This window comes from Larimichthys crocea, chromosome XXI (assembly GCF_000972845.2).
Source record: "Larimichthys crocea isolate SSNF chromosome XXI, L_crocea_2.0, whole genome shotgun sequence".
Classification (NCBI taxonomy): domain Eukaryota; kingdom Metazoa; phylum Chordata; class Actinopteri; family Sciaenidae; genus Larimichthys; species Larimichthys crocea.
In genome coordinates, this window is record NC_040031.1 from 7917527 (window position 1) to 7941081 (window position 23555).

General features: G+C 42.0%; 1 protein-coding gene across 3 annotated transcripts in view; it reads left to right on the forward strand.

Annotated features, from left to right (window-relative positions):
- The window catches only part of znf469 (zinc finger protein 469), a 181954-nt gene extending 160084 nt beyond the window's left edge, over window positions 1-21870 (forward strand). For all 3 annotated transcript variants that reach the window (XM_019278974.2, XM_027272918.1, XM_027272919.1), the window contains one exon: window positions 8629-21870. In XM_019278974.2, coding sequence (XP_019134519.2) covers window positions 8818-20775 — 11958 coding nt within the window. In that variant the 5' untranslated portion in view covers window positions 8629-8817 and the 3' untranslated portion in view covers window positions 20776-21870. The remainder of the gene's footprint in view (window positions 1-8628) is intronic.
- Window positions 21871-23555: the final 1685 nt, after the last annotated feature.

Consider the following 23555-nt stretch of genomic DNA (forward strand, 5'->3'; position numbering starts at 1 on the left):
ACAGAGAGGAACATAGACGCACAGACAGAATCCAGCTCACTGTCCCACCATAACGCTAATAAAACCCAGCAGATGAAAAACATGCTTCACTGCCACCAAAGCCCTGCTTTTTTGTGATTATGTATATTTTTGAATACCATGTCATGCTTTGACACAGGCTACTTAGGAAAGCCTGAGTCGTAATTAGGTCATTTGGACATTTCCTTGGACTATTTAAAGGAAGGCAGGCAGGGCGAATTTGGAAAATGCTGGTACTGACTCACCCACAGTGTGCCTGGAATTCCCTCTTTACCATTGGCCAGGGGACTACTGATTTTGGCATTGGTGCAAATTGGACTGAAGAATAAAAAAGGGAGAGAAAAATATTACTCAATGTTTTTTTTCTTTGCTACCCTTTCCACCCTTCTCTTAGCATATGCACTGGAATAGTGCTGGAGAAAGAAACTACCCAGGATCAACCCAGAACACTTCAAATAACCTCAGCTCATCTGATTCTAAGCGTTAGCTGAATGACTGTCAATCACAAGCATCCCCCACTAATGTTCATCCTAAATCTTAAACAAATGTTTTTGTTTCCTCCCAGCACCATCCCCCACCTGCTTCTCAGTTTCAGTGACCTAATGCCAAACTGAAGAGATTTTCTTTCATGTGTGTGCGTGTTGGAGAAAGAAAGAAAGAAAGAAAGAAAGAAAGAAAGAAAGAAAGGAAGGAAGGAAGGAAGGAAATAAGGAAATAAGTAAAGAGGTAGAATGATGCATCTGGCTGGTGCTGCACTGTGGTTTTAAGCAGAGGAATTCAAGAAGGTGGAGGTTTACTGATGATGATGGTTTTCAGGCTCTATTCTTTCCTCAGCCCCACCCTGCTGGTTTAATTTTTGAGTTGTTTCTCTCAGCATACATCACATATTACCTGGTGCCAAGTCTATAGGAAATGAATCACTTCCTGTCACGAGCCTGCTTGACCTTTGAGTTAAATATCTGTATGCTAGCCTCTTCTTCCAGCAAGATAGCATTCAATTTGACTAAAACACTTTGATTCATCTACTGGTGCATAGAAATGTAACATTAAACCTATTATTTTATAAAACCCAAAACCAAACTGCATGTCACAGGATATATACTGAAATTATACATGAAAGCACTTGCATGCTTAAGTACTGCATAACCACATTCACAAAGATGCACATATATACAATTATATCCAATTGAGTGTGCAAATGCTCTCACACGCACTTTAAAACCTGAAATGTTCTCCTCATCTAATTGCGAGCATGAACTTAGACCAAAGGTTCCATCACAAGTAGTGCTTTTGTATATCCGCCGGCTCTGTACTCTCACTGGGAACTTGATTTTATTAGAATTAGCTTGTTTCATTTGGCATTGATTTGTGGTGCATTTATGTAGTCTACTTTCTCAGGGTTCTCAAAGAAAACCCCTTTCACAGTCACGTGTTGAAACTTGACTATCACACTTCTCTGGAGATAAATGCAAAGAATCCTCCCTCTAAGTCTTACAAGCAGGGGTCTTACCTGAAGGTGAAAGGTTATGAGTGTGGCCTGCAGGTACATTGCAGTTTAAAGCAAACAAACTGTATCCTGATATTCTCTAATGTTTTTCTGCCACTCCCGACCTGCCCAAGTCACATAAATGTCCCTCCACAAGAGCCTGTAACTCTGCAATATTTGTGAAGGCTCATCAGCCCAAAAGAACTCAGTCACAGCTGTGTATATGAGAAACAAATCAAGCCAGGATGCCATGTTTGTTTTAACAAGATTTTAACTTTGTATGGTCTGTACTGTACTTGTAACTTATTTATTTCACAAGAACATATGAAATGTCAAATTCCAGATGGTTTGCATTTCTTGACTTTCTTGACTTGAATTTCCTGACTGCCAAAAACATTAGTCCTTACTGTGTGTATGTCGCCTGTAAAAGTCATTATCAAGCTTTTGTGACACTGCACCCTTAGATATGCTGTACAAATAAGAGCATGTGTATTGCTGAATAAGTGTTTTCAGATTTATGCATTACATATGAGGATAAAGGAGCTTCTGTGAAAACATGTGAGGTTGGTGACACGAGAACACCGTTATCTACAGCCCTGCCTGCCCGTGCATGCTTGTCTTAGGTGAGTTTGTTCAATGATTCATGGGAGGGAGGTGACGGGTCAGTTAGAAAAGGTTGAGTCCCCTGAGGCAATGAGTTGTAACTCTGCCTCTGCAGGCCCAGTCCCCTCTCTGGACTTTCACCTATGTGGTAGTGGGCCCGAACTCCTCTCACTACCTCTGACGTTAATGGAGCTAACCATGCAGTTCCTACATAAATAAAAGGCTTCCTCTGTAATACTTTCTTAAATTAGCATTGATCGATGGGAGCCTGTTTAGTATTGCTCTTAGAAACCACTGAATGACTGGCAACTGTGGAACTACAAAAATGTATATCCATACTTCTGTATATGTGTGAGTGTGCATGAGCAATAACATTTATCACTTCTCCAGTCTGCATTAAGATACTGTGAATAAAGATCAAAAAAGCTTTTCTCTCACAGTTGAATGGCAATATTTGAAGGATGAAAATGTGAGATTGATTTTTTTACTTTTTTTGTTTGTTGCTTTTTGCTGGTTGGGTTCTCTTAAGCTTTTTGACGCACAATTAAAACTCAAGATTTATGATTTCCTTGTAGCATGCGTCAGAAACCATTGAAGTCAAGATGGCCATATTTCATCCTTAACCTCTTGTTTATGTGTGTGGGGGCGTACCATCCACCACATCCAGATATATATTTTTCACCCAGTAACCACCTTAAAATGGCACTTTTGCTGGTTAAATGTTAACCAGTGTAAAATTACTGACAGTTCAGAACATCTTTTAAGGTGGTTTGGTAAAGACAATATTAATTGAGTGTCTTTTAACCTTCTTAATATCCAAATATATCTAGTCAGTGCAGATTATCTTTTTAGTATGTGGTATAATATAATCTGTCTCTTTGTTAGACATTCACCAATTGAAATGCAAGAGTGTAGCCTCGAACGGCTAATTAAATTTAAGGTTGTTGTTAATGAATCCTTGTCCCATTCCATCTCAAAGTCTCTTTTACATTTAATAAAACTTTGAGTTTGTGAGGCAACCAAATACTTTGGCCCAGGCAGGAGAACTGACAAGCAAATATTGATACATGGAAAAAAGGAATGCAGGAGAAATATAACCTGAAATAAGGTTATCATGCTTATACGTGGGAGTGAGAACATTTTTGTCTAGCTTGCCCTTTCACTAATATCCTGTTCTACTCAGTCATGTTTTAAAGTCCGTCCCACACGTTACCTGCTTTTTGCACAGCCGCACAAGTAATATTCCATTGGCATGCAGAAATTAAGGAAATTGTGTCAAAAAGAGGAAAAAATAACCTTTAAACACTCTAAAACAAAGATTCCATCATGTTTGTGGAATGCTGTGGTTAGCAATATGGAAACAGACTGAGTCCAGAATCCAGTGGTTAGAAAATAAATAAATAAAAGAAAAAACTCGTCTGAGAAAGAGGAAAAACTTGGGAGGGGGTAAGGGGAGCCTCTGGAATTACACACCAAAACCCCTGTAGACACACACACACATGCATGCACACAGACACACACTCAGACACTCAGACACACACACACACACACACCACACACATACACTCCTTCCATCTTCCCCACTGTGCAGCTAACCACATTGGGTTAAGGGTGGGGTTAGTGGTGGTGGAGGTAGAGAGGCACGAGCATAACAAGCCTCCTTCAGTACTGTGCTCACTGTTTCATTTGAAGTGCTCAAACGTCGGTTTCTCCGGCATCTTTCAAATATTCTGAAGGCATCTGACACAATGTCACCAGTGCGGAGAAAGACAGATGACTCATTAATGATTCTCTCTAAATCATAAATTAAGAAATTAAGTTTGTAAACTGCTGACAGACCACCACTGTTCACACATCTACACCCAGAGCTCCAGTATTATAAAGTGTGTGGTAGTATAGTTGTAAAAGCATGATGGCTCTCCTCACATCCCTGACATATCGCTCCTCCTAGTGTTTCTTTCAATAGACATACGTGCAGAGATCTTAAAGGCTTGCATAATGGATGTTTCCAAAAATACAGATGAGTAGGCAGGCGCGCTGACTGAGGTTTTGGCAGGGTGCTCCAGTATGGGTCTTGGCCAGCCGTTCTCGCTGCGCATTCTCTCCGCTGGACAAGTCAAGCTGGGAGAGGTGTGAGGGGAGCAGTCATACAATTTTCATTCTGCCACCTGATCCTCCTGCCTGCATCCCTCTGGTTACATAGCCTGGACTACGCAGAATATTGAACCCCCCTTCCCCTTCACTTCCTCGTATGAATTTCCCACTCTTTAATGGCTTTCCCTACTACTCTCATCAAGATTACTCATTCTCCTCTCCATCACCTCGGATATCATCACCCCTCATCTTCATCTGTCTTCTCTCTCTCAGTGGTCTTTGAGACGACTGTGTGGTGATATTTCAGTGAGCAAGCATCTGGAAAAGCTGAACAAGTTTGGAAATTTCTGCAAATGCCAGTTATTGATTTACATTATTATAAAGGGATCCATTGTTTGTAGAAGTGAGTTGCTCGGCCTGCTGCTGCCCCTCTTTTGGCTCTAATAATGCTTTGTGTCTCTGGAGAGTCATTGCTTACAGGACCTAACTGTTTTGTGTGGTATCTTACGCAAATGTTAAATTGCTGCGCTGTTAAGATCAACTATCTAAGTAGCTATGGTCTGCTTTTACCATTTCGTTTAGCCACCACTGGGTGCTCTCGTGTTACAGAACACACATCTACAGAAATGTTAAATAGCTCAGGAAAAAAGACGCTGAGCCTTTAGCTTTTTAAGTTAAATGACTTTGAGAGATATGGAGCTTATTGGGGGCTTTCGCCTCTTGGAAAATAGAAATTGTAAAAGCAATTACGAGCTTAAGGCACTGATATGATGAGTCGACAGAGATTTTCACAGTGCTACCAGCATATTTTCACTCAAGCCACCACATATATCCTACACCAAACTGACAGGAAAAAGACTTTCAGGAAATTGAGTTTTCATTCAAGCACCTTTTACCCTCTCTGTCAACCAATACGTGTCTTTATGTGAGTAATGAAAGTGAGTTCTAAAAACAGAAACTCTAGTTTCTCCAGTTTTGTTCTTGATATGTACTTGCACACACACACAGAAAAACACATGCACCTATACCACAAACACACTAGTTCTTCAACACTCAGCAGTCTCAAACATCAGGGTGGTGTTGTGGTGGAGCCATATGGGGCGCTGCTGCTTGAGAAACTTGATTTGACAGGAGGCCTAAAGAACACACACACACACACACAAATACACACACAGCCTTAATTGACTTGTAAAACACCACTAAAACACACTTTTATGGAACAAATTTTAGACCAGTCACAGAGGATTTGATATCAACTTGTGCCCAGCTTGCAATTCTCTCACCACCACACTGTCTTTATATGCAGTCCAAGAGCAATTTATACTTTTAAAGATAAAAAATGACTAAGCTGTACCAAAGACGCCACCAAATTGGCAGATTGATATGCGTAAAGTCTGTGTGTGAAGTAATTCAGGCTTGTGTGGCAGAGATTGGTGCAAGAAAAAAGTTGAGCTGCTCACTGCTGTAGGGGAAGTGGTCAAGGCATTTGTTGGGATATAAATGAGCCCTTACTCTTTGTAAACTGACAGCTCAGGCTTTGGTGCTACTTCTGTAAGGCACCTGTGATCCTCATACTGCTCTTATTGTTGCTGAAGACATTCATCCTCAGCCCCAAACCTCAACGGTCAGTCTGGGCACATACAATTGGGGCTATGATGTATGATTGTGACTGTTGACTTTGCAGAGCTGGATCAAGCACTTCCTGATGGAGATGCTGGCAGAGCTATTCACACGAGTTTCCCCGACCGGTGGAAGAGGTAGCTACAGACACTCCGGCTTTCAGATTCTGTGGAGCTGTAGAGGGGATGTGATTTTTCACAACCAGCCTAAACTCAGCCAGGTCTCAGTCCCAAGCCTCCTTCCCAACCTGCTAAATACCGCTGGGAGGTTTTCCAGAGGATGAGACAAGGAAACACATGGCAGAGAGTGATCTCTCTGGGTAAATGTTGAGGGTCATGTCTCAGTAATTCATTTTGTGGTATCTAAGCACATTGGCTACTGGTCTTTGAACATAACTGTAGCCCTCAGTGTACAATGCTAAAGGCCAAGACATTTTATCTGCTATCACCAGATGCTGTTGTCCTCTCTGAGCCTGTGGGAGGGCCTCTATACAATGAATAAATTTGCCCTTTGGGACCACATGTCTGCCGCAGAGGCCCCTAAAGCATCTTCCATCCACTCCTCTGGGGCTGTGAGCTCTCATTTACGCTGTAAAGCAGTCAACACAACATAGACTTTTAGACTTATACCATTAATAATGCAATAAGTTGTTTTATCATGACTGTAGATGACTTGGATATTTTACCAGGGTTCACGAATATTTCATTTGTGTGCAGTCTGTCATCATCTTCCTGATAAACAGCAGTAATGTTATTTCAAACAATCTTATCACAACCTCAGTGCTGAGATGATCAGATAGGGTCTCAGCGAAAGGAATCTAGGTGTGTTGCAGACAAAATATGTGCAACTGTTTTTTCCACAAAGCCTTCACCGTAGAGTTAACTGCACTCCAGAAATGTCAGTGTATGTTTGAAATAGAACAATTCATACTCACTACACCCACCTAAAGTAGGTGTTTTGCAAAAACCATTGTTTGCATTGTTTGGCTTTGGGGCCTCACCTCAAAGTCTTTTTTGCAACAAAGAGAATATTGCTGCAGCTACTTTACTACCAAAATAAAGTGCTTATGCAACAGAGAAAACAAAGACAATTTGTATTTGAATGTGCAGTCCTAATTAAATCAATGGATTGCCATAAGCTAATAAAGGCTAAGCCCCTGGACTGAAACAAGGCATTCAGGATGGAAGCATTTGATGCTGATCGGGGCAGAACAACAAAATCTCCTGAGAGATTAATGAGGATGGAGTTTGGTGGGCACATTTACTACATCTTTAAAGAGGAAATATATACTCATACAATTTTGCTTCTCCAATTTCAAAACAGGATATTAAATTTCTGTATTATTTATTTTGTACAATAATTTAAGGTGTCAGCATTATATATCCATTGCACTGATCAAATGTGGACATATATTTTGGCTGTTTGCCCCTAACTGGCTTAAAAATATATGGTGCAGACAAGCAATGCATCGTGCTGTAGGTGTGTTTGACAATCAGCTGGGCATTCCTTAATCACTTGGTGCAGAGACCCAATGCAAAGCTCCCATGTGTCATATTCATAAAGCAATGCTGCAGTGTAGTTGTACAGTTTTTACTCACTCCTCCCAGGTTAAGACCCTCGTAAGAAAACCATAAGAACTGCCAGGAATGTCTCTTGCTCAAGGTCATTTTAGCAGTGTAGATGGTAGCCAAAACAGAGGCTTGAACCAAATCCTTTTGCTAAATGGTGTTCTCTGCAAACTGTTGGCCACCCCCAACATTGGCTTTGGTAATAGCTGGGGGAGCAGACAAGAAGGTGAGATGGAAGCTTGGTTACCAGGCCTAGAAATTACATTTTGGTGCTAACTCAAAATTTCATCTGGTCTGACCTCAAACGAGGCAGAGGCAGTGGAGGGCCAAAGTAAACTGGGACATGAGAAGCTGTGTCTGGGGTGCCTGAGGAAAGGCAGCAAATGTCAGTGTGCCCGAAGTTCTCACTGTCTAATAGCTGACTGACTAATCCCTGATATTCCTCCATGATCTAAACCTGTAGCCTTCTGTAGCAATAGAACACTGTGGCATTGTGTCTTTGCTCTTAAGGAGTCTGTGATTCATTTGCTGGCAGTTCTTTTTTGGATCCATGTACCGTATTTTTCTCATCCTCAGTACTATAGTGAGGTTCATCATTTCAAGACCAAACTGGTTTCTTTGTGTGATTGTTTATATAGAGAATTTTGACTGTGATACTTGCACAGCCATCAATCTGCTGTCGTAAAGCAGGAATCCAACACTCAGATCAAATTGAATTAACTTGTTTGAAATGTATTTTTATTGTTGTTTGGAATAAGGAATTTAAGTGTTAGTAGTATCTCCAATACTTGAAGTATTGGAGTTTGGCAGGGACAAACTTTTTCTCTATTGATTACACTGCTTCTTTGTGCAGCATCTCTGTGAAATGCTGCAATAGTGCTCTCTGCTGGAAACTAGGAATATTGTAATTCTGCTTGATCTTACACATGAACATAGATGTTTGAATTGTTTATTTTAAAAGTCATCTTCAGTAACATTCCTTTTAATAAAACGTTCATGTACAGATTTCTCACATTTCTGTTTTCCATACTAATACCTGGACTAAAACATGAACAAAGAATGATTTACATAATTATAGATAATCATAGATACATAATTCTGTTCAATTATTAATGGTGTTTATTGCTTTGCTTGCATATTTGGACAGTATTTTTAACAATTTTACTTTAAAAAGCACATAATATAATCATTCAAATTATTTACCGTCATCTCACCTTCTCTATTTTCTTTTCCTTCCAGTTCTGCTTTGCTTTGGTGCCAGATCAACGTTTCACAATGGAAGTGAAGAGATGAGCCTGCAGCGAGCTGCCCTGTCCCTGCAGTTCCTGCCACTGGACATTTACTGATTCATACTACCCAGAAGACGATGCCCCTGTCTCCCAGATAGCACTTCTGAGGACCAGGCCTTCACAGCACGCATTGTGCACCATGGCAGGAGAGACTCAGCGAATGCATGCTGTCAAAGAGCTGGATGCTGAGTCCAAACTGCAGGATGAGGGGACGGCACCGGAACAGCAGAGTGACAAAACCACAAAGGAGTCTTCAGAGCACTTTTCAAGCACAAGCACTGAGGCCAGAGCCAGCAGCAGAGGGGCCAAAGTTGAAAAACTAGAGAAGGAAAGGGACTTTCCTCAGCAGCGTGAGGCTGTCATACGGCCACAGCAGGCAGGGAAGATTGACTTCAGGTCCCTGCAGAACCGATCAAAGTTTGCCACTGACAGGACTTGGTCGACTGGCAAAGGCAGCCCCCAGTCTCCAAGTGGGAAGGGACGCAGCCGAGAGAAGGGAAAACGGTCAGGAAAGACAGAGCGCGGCAACCCGCAGCAGCTGTACAGACTTAGCATTACAAATCCACGCTCCAACCCGACCATTGGTATTGCCTATCCACAGCAAAAGGTTTCGCCACCCAAGAAGTTGGAGGCCAGTCGTGGCCCAGTCTCGGGCAGCTACAGATTCCACGTTCCCAGTATACCAGAGAGAGAGGCCGAACTACAGCAAGAAGAGCTCAACTATAGCCGCTGTTTCCAGGAGGCCCCCTCTAACCTTACCTCCCCAAGCTATACCTCACAGGCACTGGTTTCCTCAAGTGGAACATCATCCCACCAACATCCACCCCTGTCACAGCAGCAGCAGCCTGTCTCAATGGATAACAACACCACACAGCCTAGCAGCCAGCTGATCCTGGCTGACTTTCAGCTGAATGGCTCCAATACATGGCAGTCTCCTGAAAGGACTTTTAATGGTGCTAACTATGGGGTGTCATCACAAAAATCCACTGCCCTTACAGAAGCTAATAAGGCTAGTGGCTTTGTGCCTGGTCCATTTCAATATGGATATCATTTTCTGGAAGAATCAACTTCTGACTCATTTCCCTGTGAACAGAACCCACAATCTCAAGACTTTACAGACTCCTCTCTAGGTTCTGTTCATGTGACCCACAACTCGTTTTCCTTTACGCCTGGAGAAGGGCAAAACATGGCTCAGAACAGTACTCAGTTCAGTAATGAACAGCAGCCAGAGGACAGAAACTCTTATCCTCAACCCCCACAGTCTCAGTTTATTCAAGGGGTACCATCCTCCATCCAGTGTCCTAGGAATCTGAGTGAGGACTCAGCCAGCAGTGACAGCACTGGCTCCAGCTCACAGCAGTCAGAGCAAGGGAAGGCTGCCCTGCCTGAGAGCACAGACATTGGACAGGCAGAAAGTAGAGATTCAGCCATCACCTCGGGAAATAAGAGAAACTGTCACCCCAAAGACACAGCTGCCAACCAAAGAACACTCATTCAAGGAAATGTGCACCATGCAAGAAATATTTCACAAGGTCCAGGCTCCCAAATGCACTTTCCCAACAAAACATTTAACAGTCCTCCAGTTAATAACGTTCACACAGGCTCAATGCCCTTTGATAAAAACATCAACAATAAGGTGCTAAATAGGTTACCACACTCATGGGAGGGGCCGAATAAATCATATTCATCAGCTGATCAAAACGCAATTCAGTATACCGATATGAATGACAAGTATCACTTTCAGAACCAGCCGGCACTTGACCAAAGGCCAAATTCATCTAAAAATAGCAGAATGCCCTGGCATCAGATACGTCCAACCTCTGCCATGTCAAACCAGAACAGAATCGAGTTATCTAGACAAATAAGCAGTCAAAAAATGGCCTACATGGTTTCCCCCTCTGACTGGCAAGATGATAGTAAGTCACATAAACATAACTCCCTGAAAAATCCCAGCTCATTTCAGAACAGCAGAACTAGTGATGGGTTTTCAAACCACAGACAAGAGACTGTAAAACATAGCGGTAATACGGTCTCGACCTTTAAGGTAGAGATGAGCCATGCACAAGTATGTGAATCCAAAAATAAGGCAGTATATTTTGGACTCAACCAGTCTCTTCCAGCGTCATCATCCAGAAACTATAGCTATCCTCCATTACAGGTCCCACCTATGGGACTTATGATGGTGTCACCTTATGAATCTCCTTTGCCCTCACCAGTTCATAACCCTGCATCTAGTAGTACCTGCTCTTCCCTCTCTCCAGCATCCACCAGTCCTGTTAACATCAGTTCAGAGGACAGTCAAATGTCAAAGTCAGCAACCCCTCACCCATTTTACCACCAGCCACCAGCCAAAACGCAGTTACCGTCAGATCACATGAGCTCTCACCCTCACCAATTTCACTCTGATGCTCCACGAAACCTTCCTTATGCACCAGACAGAGCCAAAGATGACATGATGAGCTACCTGCAAAACAGCACACATCCAAAGTCTACTACTATGGATGGAAACAAAGGTTACATGGACAGTTTTGGGGTGGAGCATCACCAGCCACCACCACCGTACTCTGCACATCAGCTGTTAGCAACCTCGTTAGCCACAGCCAATCTTGACCAGTTAGATGTGCTTCTGACATGCAAGCAGTGTGATCAGAATTTCAACAACCTGGCTTCATTTCTAGGCCATAAGCAATACTGTGCTCAGCATGCATTTCCACAAAATGACCTCAAAGACATATCAAAGATGGAGGACAGCAGAAAGTTTCATGCAGAACCAGCAAAAGCTGTGTCATCTGTTTCCAATGTTTCGATGTCAAGGTGCCCATCTGACCTTCACCTATCTCTGTTGGGTCTCAATAAAAATGGAGAACTGATATCGGATAGTGAAACAAAAGGAGACAACAAGGATGATCCAATGAAACTCAACTTGTTCTCTGGTCACAGCAATCTCCCTGTCCCTCTCCCTGAGCTGGAAATGGAGGATGCCAAATTAGACAGCCTAATCACAGAAGCCTTGAATGGATATCAGTCAGACAATGCAGAGATAGACAGTAGCTTTATTGATGCATTTGCTGATGATGACCTCACCACTGTTAAAGCAACGTCGAACAAACAATGTCTGAAAACCAAAGAATCCCTGGTCTTTGAGACCAAAAATAAACAAGCAGCAGATGATGATAGGTCTTTCACACAAGGAAAGTATTTTTATGACTCTGATGTTGAGAGCCCTGAGACAGAAAAACAGCACACAGAAAGCAAACTTGAGAAAGTATCTCTGAATTTGGAACAAGATGAGAAAATTAACATAATAAAAGAAGTCTCTAATAAAAATTCAAGAATTGCCTCAAGGGAGAAGACAAGGCAACAAGAAAACAAAGTGAAAGAGGCAAGAAAACTGTGCAATAGTGAGGATGAAAACACAAGTACACAAAGATTTCTCTTATCCAGCAAGTTTTCTGAGCATTGCGGTGTTAAAAGCTTTCAGGACAGCTCTGCACTCCGAGGGTCAACGCCCTCACAGGCTTCCACATCTCCAACCTTAAGAACTGCAGTGAAAGAGAGCAAAAGGAAAAGCACTGGAGGGGGCACCTGGAGCAAAGAACTTATTCACAAAATAGTTCAGCAGAAAAATAAGCTCCATAAGCTTCACGTTAAAGGTACCAAAAACCTCCAGTTTTCCTTAGTGATGGAGAGACTGACTCCCACTGTACAGAATCCCGCATTTGGAGAATACGACTATGTCTCGGACTCAGATGATGAATGTGAGCCTGTAAAGATAGCCAGCCAAGGCCGGCTCAATCAAAGCAGTCGGTGTAAATACACATACACTAAAGAGTGCAAATGGCGAGCAAGGAGTGAGAGAGACCAGGCAGCATGGAGACATGAGTCGAAGGAGTGTTTTGAGGTGAAAAAAAGCGAGGAGGTCTCTCTCTCGCCTGAGAAACGTGGTTCTCACCAAAGACTCAGGAGGAGGGGTAGCAGGTCATCCACAAGCAGTGAACTCAGCACATCTGTGAGTGTTTCAAGTGATAGTATCAACAGCCCCAAAAGCACTGACCGCACTGACTCAGACTGTGAGAAGAAGACAGACATCAAAAAGAAAGAGTCTCCAGAGCGGAAGACCTATGAAAGGTCCTCCCCACAGAAGTTATGTAAAGACTCCAGCACACTAGCACTGACATTCACTAAATCTGTCAAGAAGTATAATACTGACAAAGCCATTCTTTCTGATAACAAAGACAGTACAGAGGATCCAAAGAAGAATCATTTAATTTCAGAAGTCTCTGATCTAGTGTCATTCTCACAAAAAGCAAAAGACACAAACAAAAACTCTGAAAAAACAAGAAGCTCTCATGCAAAATCAAGAGGGAGGCTAGTGTCTCCCAGAAAAGAAACTGGCAACACAGTCTGTTCAGACAGAAACGCCCTACAGAGAACAGACAATCTGTGCCCCAAAGAAGAACCAACACAGTGTAGCAGTCCAGATAACAAGCCACCACAGTTTGATTCACAGTCGCCCACGATCAACAAAGAAACAATTTTCAATATTGACAAAAACACAAAGGGCAAAAAAAGAGAGGAGTCCCAAGCCACAAAGCCAGAACTATCAGACAGTACCACATTTGAAAAACGTGACAGTGTCTGCATGGTGAAAGAGCCTATTTCATTAGTCAATGACCTAGACACACACAAGCCTGCATCTCTTTGCACCTCATTGATAGATGAGGTATGCCTATCTCCAACTGAAAGCCAAGGCCCATTGATACAAAAAGGCACACTTCACCTCATGCCCTACCCGCTGGATCAGGAACAAGGACTCATGAAATCCCCGCTTTCATTTGACACCTCTTCAATGTTCGGGGATCTCACAGGATTTGACAGTGGCCTTTACTCAGATATGCCAATTCAGAAAGAGGGTTTCCATTCAATAGAGAACACAGCTGATAAAAAGGAAGAGTTTGTGTCGTCATTCTCTCCATTTCTGGAACAAAGAGATTGGAACCTTATTGTTAGCCCTGTGCTACCAGACGAGATATCTCAGTACAAAGGCAACACTGAGAAATCAAATGAAAAGAAACCAGATTACAATCACGTTCCTTTGTCTCTGCCAGAAAAAATAATTGACTACAGTGCAAATCTCAACAGCTGTGCATCAGAGGATGAGCTAGAGATAAAAAGAATAGTGAATGAGCTTGAAAACCAGCTGCAGACAACTAAGATGGAAAGTCCACCGTTAGTAGCTCAGGATGTCCCCAAGCAGCTGCAAATGAGCAAATTTTCACCTTTACGTCTGGGTGATGAGTCAGGAAGTGAAAGCACTGGTCTAGATGTGAGGTGTCCTGTACAAACCATAGATGTACCAGTGACCAGTTTGCCCTCAGAGCCTTTCACCGAACCATGGGCCAGTCCATTCCAGTTTGAGCTAATAGGTGGACACCACAGTCCCCACACTCCCATCCACAATGAACCAGGGACACTTGAACATTTTACTGAAAAAGAAGAAGTTGCACCAGCTTTGATCACAACAGCATCACATATTGAACAGCCAAAGCTTCAACACAACCACAAATCAGAGGAGAGAAATGCTGAAAAAGAGGCTCATGTAGAAACAAAGGAGGAGATTTTAGAACAGAAGAGATATACAGAAAACCTCATGAAAAGCCTGGAGGTAATATCAGACTCTATATTCAAAAAAGAACCGATTATATCAGAACACAAGGAGCCGAATGTCACTTCTCTCATGAGTCAACAACATCAAGAGATTGAATGTCAGGCAACTGATGCAGTTCAGAGAGAAGATCACAGTGAAAAGGAAGCAATTACTGGGAAGGAGAATATATTATCGCCTCCAAATATCAATGAGCGGAAGGATGATATTGAATTCATTGTGAATGAGTCACAGCCATCTCTCTCTAACAGCACTAACCCCACAGTCGATGGAAACCATCCAATTTCATTGCAGCCAAGTGAGCCCACAGAAAACAATGATAGCAAGGTTGAGACTAAAGTCACATCAGAGGAGGATATTGCTGAGAATAGTAATTTGATTGAGTCTGCTCACTGCTTAAGTGTGGGTACACATGACCCATATGTGGTTGAGGAGTCCAGTGGGAAAAGCATTGCAGCACACAATGTGAATCAGTTACTTAAAAACAGTAGTGACGGTCCAGGACATTTGACCACAGACGGCTATGAGGAAGCAGAGGCAGTGAAGGGAATCACTGGTGAATCTGTTAGCCATCCTTTATCACCAGCTCTTCCTGGCACCAATGTACTCATTGACGAGAAGATTCAGGATGTGATTAAAGCAGCACTCAAAGAACAATCCACTGATAACCATGATCATTCTGGAGACATTTGTTCATCCCATGCTGGTGAATTGAAAGTGGAGAGCTCAGACAGTGTAATCGAAGAAATAACTGTTGAAACAGCAGAAGAGGATCATTTGATTGGACTATCTCCCTCTCAAAACTGCAGCCCTGTTGCAACTTACAGTACAAGTCCAATAACTGATATGTCAGTGGAGATCACCACAGACAAGCCCTGCAGTCCAATACTGGTGGAAACAAAAACAGAGAGGACGGATCACTGCTCACCCACTCAAGACATCCAGTCCATTGAAGGACAAAATAATTGTTTGATTCTTTCCCAGTCTGAAAACATCATGGACAGTGATTCCTGTAAAGTTGCTCCATTGAATGACTCATTAAAATGTGAAACAGGTCTTGCCTTTGACACCATTCAGAAACAAGAAGAGATTTTAAATGTTCAGGACATCAAGGAAGATCTTCCTCTTGATTTCATGGCAAGTCACCAAAACTCACCGTGTAGAGAGGAAGTGGAAGAAAGCCACTGTCTTTTTCTACACAGTGATCCACCGACCAGTCCTCTTTTACCAACATCTCATCAAACATCTATGCAGAAATGGGACATAGAAGAGGATTCATGTCAGTCACAAAGCAAATGTAATAACACATCTGTTAACCAAGGCTCAGTTCAGAATATGAAATCCCCCATAAGTAAAGAAGAAAACCACAATGTCAAAGAGACTTTAAACAGTGATGAACAGCTGAGCACAACAGCCGTGTTGGAGTATTCTGAGCTAAGTCCACCTGCCCTGAACTTGGGAATGATAGTGTGTAAAATCCCCAGCTCTGAAACCACCATTCCCTCTCCACTTCCTGCGACCAGCACAGCAGCACCACCAGAAGTATCGTCTGGCCTTGAAAAGAGTGATCCAGTGTATGATTTCAAACTCAGTCCTCTCAACTACAACAGCACTTCAGATGAACCTCCACAACTGAATCAGTATGACTACATACCAATTTCACCTGCCAGTAAGCCTGAAGAGACTACAGACATCAAGCAGAGTCCCAGAGATAACTGTGGACCATGTGACCTGAGCGTTAACCCTGCACTGATTTTCAACAAAACTGAAATAGACACTGACACAGCGGTAACACTGACAGACCCTGCAGCTGAACTGAATATACCGGACGAACCACTGGTCCTTCAGCAGAGCATGAAGTTCACATGTTTCTCATTGGGTCTCACACCTGACATCAAAAGCAAAGAATCCTCAGCTGATAACTTAAAGACAGACCTAAAGGTTTGCCATGATCCAATTGGCCCCGTTGAGCATTTGAATATTCATGTGGACCTGCTGAGAAAGGTTGAACCAGAGAATTTAGATTCTCATAAGGCTTCTTCTGAGGACGGTACACTCATCAGAAAAAAGATTTCAGATGGTCCGCCCACTCCTAAGCCACTTATCATCTGTGAAAATGAACAAATGCCTCTTCCACCAGACCGTTCAGAGAAGCAACCAACAATAGAGACTGGCCAGTGTTCAACAACGCACCAAGTACACAAAGAAATATCACAAAAAAAGACACAGAACAATGCTCAACAGGGGAAAGTGCTTTGTGAAATCTGCCTCATGTGTTTCAGGACTGTGCCAGGGTTAAAGAGACATAAGGCCATGAAGCATTTGGTCAGAGCTGAAAAACACATTGGTCCGCAGAGCACAGCATCAAGCCATCAGGGGCCTATGCTTATTGATGAAGCATCACACACCACAGAGAAAGAACATAAAGATGATTCACAGTCTTGCTACTCAACAAAAATAGATGGGCTGCCCGAGACAAGTAGCTCTTTCATATCTAAAGCAGGAGAGATTGAGTCAGTCCTGGAGGAAATGGCAACTGAGACAAGTACAGTGGCAGTGGATGGAATAAGCCATCAAAGTCCTCTGCTGCCAACAAAAGCAAAGAAGAACAACAAAGCTAGAAAAAATAAAAACAGTGAGGTGAACATAAAGCCCGACCCTTTCTCTGATGAGCTTCTGAATATCTTAAAAACTGACATACTTCAAGCTATAACTCCTGAATTCAAAAGCAGTGTACTACAAGAGCACCGCAAATGTCCAGAGGACCAGGTGAAAATCAGCCAAAGAACTGTTTCTGGAACAGAGAAATTTCCTCACCATGGCACTTCAAAGTCTGGCTTTGACAACACATCCCAATCTCCAACAAAAGAGATAAATGTACCTAATGAAACTGTGGAGCTAAATCAAACCACTGATACGGAAGAAATGAAATGTACAAGCATGACAGAGATGGCAAATGGGGAAGTAGGTACAGATAAAAATGTTGAAAGTGCTATATCTGTACACAAGGATATAATCATAGAATGTGATGAGTCTATAAAGACTCTATGCGCTGTGGAAGAGATGTGTGAACAGAATGGATCAGAAGAGAGCCTTGCCCAGGAGATTCTCAGAAAAGTTGCAGTCGAGATAAAATGTGAGAAAAACAGTGGCCCTCCAGATGAGATACATCCTCTCTCCTGTTTGAATTCTTCCTCTCTCAGTCCTCCAGGCTTAAGTCCCGAGCTGGAGGCCTTGCTTGATGATGACACCACATTCTCACAGCTCTTCCCCAGAGATGAGGAAGCAAAAAGGAAAAAGTGCCCGAGGGTGTACAGCAAAAGAAACAAAAGACAGAAGCTATCGCCAGATTCAAATGTGACTCAGGACTTCCCTCCTTCCGAAACATTCATGCAAAATAAAGATCAGTTCATGGAAAACCAAGCAGAGCAGGCATTCACTGACAATCAGGCTAACCACTGTGAATATGAAACAATATCTATTGATGATGCCATCATGTTGAATATGTGCCACAACAGCACATTAAAGGCTGATGCTAAGCCATTGTCTGATGTTAAACACAGTGATCAGCATGATGTCCATGAGAATATTAATGAGCTTGGCAACAGCCTCTTGAATCCACTCGAGAGCACTATTGATAAATCTACAATTGAACGGAGCTGCTCCAGTGAGTTTGATAGCTTTGATGCAGGCTCGATGGTGACCTCTAACCCCAGTACCTGCACAGCAGAAGTGCCAACTGCACCATGTCCTCTGCCCCTGCCCTCTGCCCCCTACACTGTAGAGCCATGTGTCACAGAGAGTGTCCCAACCTTTCACAGCATTGACATCCAGAACATCAACACCACATTTCAACTTCCTGAGATTCAGTTCTTTGACTCTAATAAAGATATTTCAGTGGCTCCTCCTATTGCCACTGTTGACATGGAGAACAGAGATGATGAAAAGTCCAAGAAAGTAATTGAGCGCCGAGGCAGGAAACGACAAGATGGACGAATAAAGGTCAAAGATAAGCAGTACAAGTGCAAAGTCTGCTTTACTTGGTTTCTCACCCTAGGGGAATTGAACTTTCACAAACTTTCCCACAACCCATCTCCACCTCCAACCTGCTACATGTGTGTCCAGCGTAAGTTTAGCTCCAGGGAGCAACTGAGAGACCATCTGAGGGAGAAACATGCCAAGAACAAGACAGGTATCTGGACCTGTGGAATGTGCTTGAAGGAGATATCAGATGTGTGGATGTACAATGAACATTTACGAGAACATGCCACTCAGTTTGCCCGGAGAGGTCAGACACAAGGTTCCATGTTAGGTATTCCAGGCTGCTTCATGCAGGAGACAGCCGTGAAGAACTTTATCACCTCGATCATGCAGCACCGCCCCAGCAAAACCAACAGAGAGTCCAGCAAAGCCACTAAAGAACAGGAAAAAGCTGCAGACAGCACTGTGGGAGAGGGGAAAACCTCTGAGGGGGTTGAGCCGAAAGTTCACAGAACAAAAAGCAGCAGTGGAACAGGTGGGAAACAGAGCACATTAACTCCACTTGAGGTCCTCCACAAAACAGAGACACCTAAAAGTGTGGAGATGCATCCCAACTGTAAAGACCCCTCAAGAGACTGCCACCATTGTGGAAAACAATTCCCTAAACCATTTAAGCTCCAGAGACATTTAGTGGTTCACAATTTAGAAAAGATTTTCCTGTGTCACAAATGCCCTGTCTCTTATCAGGAGGCCCAAGAACTTAAAGGCCATCTGAAGAGGGCACATGAGGAGGTGGATGAGCTGGATTCAAAACACACCACCCTCTACACCTGTGAGCTTTGTGCTGATGTCATGCATGTGATTAAAAAATCCTTCATCTGCAGCACCTGTAACTATACCTTCTCTAAGAAGGAACAGTTTGATCGTCACATGGAAAAGCATCTGTCAGAGGGGAACAAGATTTTTAAATTCCGAGGTGTTCTCAGACCTGTCAAAGCATCAACGTCCAAAGAAGATGAATGTGATTCGCCTGCAAGTAAGAAGAGGAGAATTCTCTCTGACAGTCTGCAGGAAAATAGCTCAGACAGCGGCATTGCCAGCGTAAGCTCACTGCACTTAAGTCAAAACTCTGAAACACAGTCTTCAAAACCTTCTGTGTCCACTGCAGACGACTCCACACAGACCATCGCAAATGAATACCACAATAACACAAACAATACGAACGTGAAGACTGAAGACATTGCTGAAGACTACTCTGAACTACTTGTAGAGCTGGAGAAATGTATTCATATGGGCACAGAGTCCACAACACCCAAGAAAGAGGAAATTGATCCAAGCACCTCACCTATTTTTGATAACGAGGGTAATGGAAAACCAATTACTGAACCGTGTGATGTGAAAGAGGAGAATGAGTCAGTCTGTATTAGAGCAGAGACAGCATCATGGTCGGTGTCTAAAGAGAGTAGCTGTTCGGGGGATGAGATTGTTAAGGTTAAGGAAGGCTCTGCTGAAGGTGACACAACTGAGAATGAAGAAAAAACAGATTCGCTACCACCTAGTGAGGACTCTTTTGTCAGCCTGAGAGAAAATCAAATAATTTCAAAGACACCTGAGTCAGCAAAGCATGAATTAGCTGCTGATGTGGTGGAACAACAGGGGGATGATGAGCAGTGGCATCACACGTCGAAAGCTTCAAATAATGACAGCAAACAGCCGACTTTATCACACGGCGCTGAGCAGGAAAGTAGCAGTCAGATGAAAGACAAAGATTCCCCAGCCAAAACAACTGACAATACTAAAAACACCACTACAACCAGCAGCACGAAGGCTACAGAATCCACGTCGGTCCTCCACTCCAAAGTTTCCCTCAATGAGGACAAAGAATCTGTCAGACCACAGAAGAAGAGGAAAGACATGAAATCCCCCCACAGCCTGCAAAAGGTTTCCTTTCCAGCCACACAAGAGAACTATGGTGTTGACTCTAGGGCAAAAAAGAAATTTCGCCCCAGCAAATGTGCAAATCCCTCTCTGCAAAGAAAGTCAGATGGACCCAATGACTACCCAGTGTTGTCCTCAGTACGGGACGACGTTGTTAGCAACAAAATCGTTTCGAAGTGCAAGACTTCAAATATGAGTTTGCAGTCGAAAAGAAACTTGCTTGATAGCTGTACACAAAAGAAACCTGAGATTGTGACTCCTCTTAATGGTGATTACAAAGCCAAAAAGGGACCTCTGGGGCGCTCTTTGCATCCCCCTATTTCTAAAGTGTCTTCAGTTCCCATGAACAATTCATTGAATAAATCTAGGCCAAAGATGGGGGTTAGGTCAATGGAGAGCCATTCCTACCGGACAGCTGAGTCACAGAACCACCTCCTAAGCCAGCTGTTTGGCCAAAAACTCACAAGCTTTAAGATTCCTTTACGGAAGGACACATCAGAATCTATTAACTGAGTTTGGGCGTGATGGATCTGTGAAAAAGGGACTGTAAATTTCACAGTTATAAATGTTTAAGACAATTCATTATGGTGAATGAGATTGCACAGCTCTTTTCTGTGAATTGCTATCTTTAAATACTTACGTAGTCACTTTATGTCTTCTTTGTACATGTGTTTTTATTACACAAATGTGAGGACAAACAGCAGATATGATTTTTGGTTCAAAAATGATGCTAGTTGGGAAAATCATTGGACTTTTTTTCTACTTTTCCTTTGTTGGATATTATCGATTTCAGAGATTATATTTCATTTAACTAAAGGAAAGAAAAAAAGAATACTTGAAAATACAGTAAAATATTATCTTCTAAGAAATGCATGTTCATTTTGCATTCATAATATGATCTTATCAGCCTTTTTGCAAAAGGACCAAATGACATCATAACTGACCTGGACTATTGTCTGTGCACCTTTTGTACATGCTTCCAACGTATTCATTTTGTCATATTTTTTAACTTTACTGTACTGCATTGACATTCATCATATTAGCCTTTTGTATAAATATTACCTGGTGCTACATTGTGTTTTTATTGTAATGTGAATGTCCTCAGAAGGGAACATGTAGCAGTTACAGTACATTCATCCACATGTTTTTACTGGTTCTTTGTAGTGTATTAAAGATATTGTGTAAACCATCCAAGTACTTATGTAGGCTGATAGAAAATTAGGAAAGCTTCATCTCTACAAACTGAGGTGCATACAAGGACACAGTCCCAAGATCTGTATTCAGAGTTCTTCCCATGCACTGATAATACCACACACAAATCACAAACTCAATCATCTGTGTCTGTAACTCCAAATGTTTAATTATGAATAGTATTTACTAGGACAACAAAGGTGCTTTATCTTGTTTATACTGTATGTATCTTATATTGTATAATATTGTAGGTAGATTATTGTTTGGTGTAATGCTTTATGTCAAAGTTTTATTTTAATAATGTGCAAAAGAATCAGAGTGAGAAGTAAGGGATGTGCAGTGCCTCTTGCAAGTTGTAAAGTGGTTCACTAAGTGCCTCTTTTATAGTTGGTTATTAAAGATCTGTATTGGTCTCTCCTTGCTCTCTTCTTCTTTTGTTCATGACATGTTTTGCAAATGTTCCAACTTCCATCCCTGCGGACTGCAGCTGTCACCACATGCATCAAACACTGCAAGCAGTGGAAGCTGCTTGTGCCTGGAGGCAAAAACAGGTGCACACACAACAAAGTCTGACTTCATTTTTTTTGTCTTTAGATCAGCACTTCAATGAGCTCACTCATCATATGAAAGATGAGCATAAATGTATCTTTACTACAGGGAAACATTCAACAGAAGACAGTTACATTTATCCAACCATATGTTAGTCTCTAGGAGCGCCGTCGAGAAGGAAGTGAGAAGCGCTCACTTTTGTCATGCTTCTGTTATGTTGCTCATGCACCACGTGTAAAATGGCTTCTGTTCCTACACGAACATTTTTCATCATCACATAGGAATAAAAAGCCATAGTACACAGTGGCATACATAGAAACAGACGAGGAGGAGAAATGAAAACCTGAGAAAAAAGACTGCACGAGAAGTGGGGAGGGTGATAGATTGGGGTAGAGAGTAAGAGGAGACAGAAAGAAAGAAGAAAGAAAAGAGTTTATTATATTTGTCAATGACTGAAACTGAAGCTTTCAGCTAATATGAATAAAACACTTTATCTTAGTAGTTAGCTCTGGATTTGTATCAAAAGACCAAACACCAGCAGACTCTCATCAACAGACATATATACCGGTGTGCTTATTATGAATATATCCTTACATATGGATCAGATCAGATGTTTATAATACATAATTTACAATTACATAACACATTATAACATGCATTATGAATCATAAGTTGCTCTAAAGCTACATACTGATGACTAACTACAGTATACCCTAATGATTTCACCCATTTTTCATAAAAGTTTTAAATGTGTAGTGAACTTGTCAGCGCCTTTTGTAAACATAATAAACAGCAATCAGTTTGTGCGTTAATTGGGTGACCATGGCAGAAATTCAGAGGAAGCATGGAGAAAACAGAACCACAGTGTTGTCGTTGAAATAACTTCTCTAATTAATTTTGTGGGAATACTGGTTTGGCAGCACCCACGCAGACCATATTTTTGGACTCATTGATGACAACAGAAAATACAGCAAGCATAACTGTCCGTGAATTATGGACCTGTCTACTTATCTGTTCCTCTGCACTCTACTAGAGCCACTGTTCAAAGTTTCTCCAGCAGGGTCGAATTTAAAATTCAGGAAGGTATGCTGGCGTTACATTTTGACCTTTGTAACAGTTCAGTAAAAGTTATGAACAGCACATTAAAAATATAAATTCACCTTCAGTTTCCCTGAAGTGGACGAGGAGCTGTCATGACGGCATTTTGCCATCCATTCTATTGTTTACAGAAGTCACTTTTACATTCATAAAATGTTAAAATCATTTATACAAATTGAATACAGCACGTACAGTGATACTTAATTGTGATACCTGTAGGATTTTATTCAGCTATCTATTAAATATTTTAGATATGGAAATTTATGATCCAAAATATTATTTCATGTTCTACTGAGTCATATTCTTGCTTTGGTCTGTCCATAGTTCTCTCTCTTCAATACAAAGAGGCATTTTTATACAACAAACAACAAAACTTACCAACTGTTTTTGGCTTTTTTTTTAAAGTGGAGAGCAGGAGCTGTCACAGTATGACAATCTGGCATTTTTCAGAGTAA